This window comes from Triticum dicoccoides, chromosome 5B, assembly GCF_002162155.2.
Source record: "Triticum dicoccoides isolate Atlit2015 ecotype Zavitan chromosome 5B, WEW_v2.0, whole genome shotgun sequence".
NCBI classification, from domain to species: Eukaryota; Viridiplantae; Streptophyta; class Magnoliopsida; order Poales; family Poaceae; genus Triticum; species Triticum dicoccoides.
Genome location: NC_041389.1, coordinates 725,763,726 through 725,765,432, shown reverse-complemented (window position 1 = coordinate 725,765,432; position 1,707 = coordinate 725,763,726). Strand labels below are relative to the sequence as shown.

Here is a 1,707-nt window from a genome sequence, read left to right as displayed (position 1 = left end):
AATGGCCCACAAACAAGCAGTAAATATAGAATTACCCTCACAAAATCAACGGTTGATGATTTTATACTGCTCCATCCCCTCCGTAGCAGTATAGGGTACCATAAAAAAGCTCTAAATATAAGCTAGATGAGGAAGAGTCACGCCAAGTAAAGTACAAGCTAGATGAGGATGAGGAGTTGCCACCCACGAATTTCACTCAAGAGTCGATAAAGATCTTCAAGCACCAAAATCAAAATCAAGTGTGGCGGGCACTTACTTGTAGTAGTACGTGGCCTGGCCACTCACTACCACTTGCTGCAACGCACACCCTATAAGACACCACTCATCACCCTAGCAGTTTGTACAACACCAAGACAGAGCACTTGCCAATCACTCACTCAGACCTCAATGAATCCCATGGCCAAATGCTGCCTACTGCTCCTCCCCATCTTCTTCTTGGCGTTTCTCTTGCCCGAGGCGCACGCGACTTCGTGCCACCCCGACGACCTTCGTGCGCTGCAGGACTTTGTTAGGAACCTCAGCGGCGGGGGTGTCCTCCTCCAGGCCACGTGGTTCGGCGCCACATGCTGCAGTTGGGAAGGTGTGAGCTGTGATGCCGCCAGTGGCCGTGTCACGGCACTGCGCCTCCCCAGGCGCGGCCTTGTGGGGCCCATCCCAGGAACCTCCCTTGCAGGCCTTGCGCGGCTTGAGGAGCTCGACCTTGGCTCCAACAACTTCCAAAACATCTCAGGGGTACTCACAGTGTTGCGTGGGTGCCAGAACCTCACCACGCTGATTCTCACCAAGAATTTCGGTGGTGAGGAGCTACTAGGCGATGGTATTATTGGCGGGTTCAAGAGCCTCGAGGTGCTGGCCCTTGGTGATTGTGCTCTCAAGGGCAGGGTTCCGGAGTGGTTGTCTCAATGCAAGAAAATGGAGGTGCTTGATTTGTCTGGCAACCATTTAGTGGGCACCATCCCATCGTGGATTGGTGAGCTTCACCACCTTTGCTACTTGGATCTCTCAAACAATTCATTGGTTGGCGATGCACCTAAGAGTTTGGCACTGCTAAAGGGGCTCGCCCCTGATGGGCGTTCACCGGGCATGGTTTTCACTAACATTCCATCGTATGTGAAGCATAACAGAAGCACACTCGGACGGCGACTTAACGAGCTCCCAAATGTCATCATAGGGACCAACAACTTTGTAACATCTGGGAGCAAGAATGTTTTATCCGGGAACGACAACACAGTCATATTTGGGGATGAAAACACCATATCCGGGAATGAAAACACCGTATCTGGGAACAACCATGTCGTATCTGGGAGTAAGCATGTCGTATCTGGGAGCAGGCATGGCATAACTGGGAGAAACAGTTTCGTATCCGGGAGCTACAATAACGTATCTGGGAGTAAAAATGTAGTATTTGGGAGCAACAATTCTGTATCTGGGAGGAACCATATTGTATATGGGGACAACAAGGTTATAACAGGAGGTTGATGTGTGTGTGTGTCGAGATGAGATGATGTTGAGCCTCCTTTTGAACTCCTCGGCTACTTGAGGAGTCGAGATGAGATGATGTTGAGCCTTTTGTAGTGTTTTCGCTGCTACTATCCAAGCAAGGTTGATGACATGATGTTCGATAAATAATGTACATAAGTTGACGCAGGAGATGTGTCTCCCTATGCCTCGCGTACGTATGTTGTAATAGTCGAACATTTATGGTCT

At 49.8% G+C, this 1,707-nt stretch overlaps 1 protein-coding gene across 1 annotated transcript; it reads left to right on the top strand.

Annotated features, from left to right (window-relative positions):
• The first annotated feature begins 361 nt into the window (after positions 1-361).
• Positions 362-1,631, top strand: LOC119313068 (phytosulfokine receptor 2-like). The gene has a single exon (XM_037588890.1). It carries the CDS (start codon positions 388-390, stop codon positions 1,477-1,479), a length of 1,092 nt encoding a protein of 363 aa, XP_037444787.1. The 5' UTR covers positions 362-387; the 3' UTR covers positions 1,480-1,631.
• Positions 1,632-1,707: the final 76 nt, after the last annotated feature.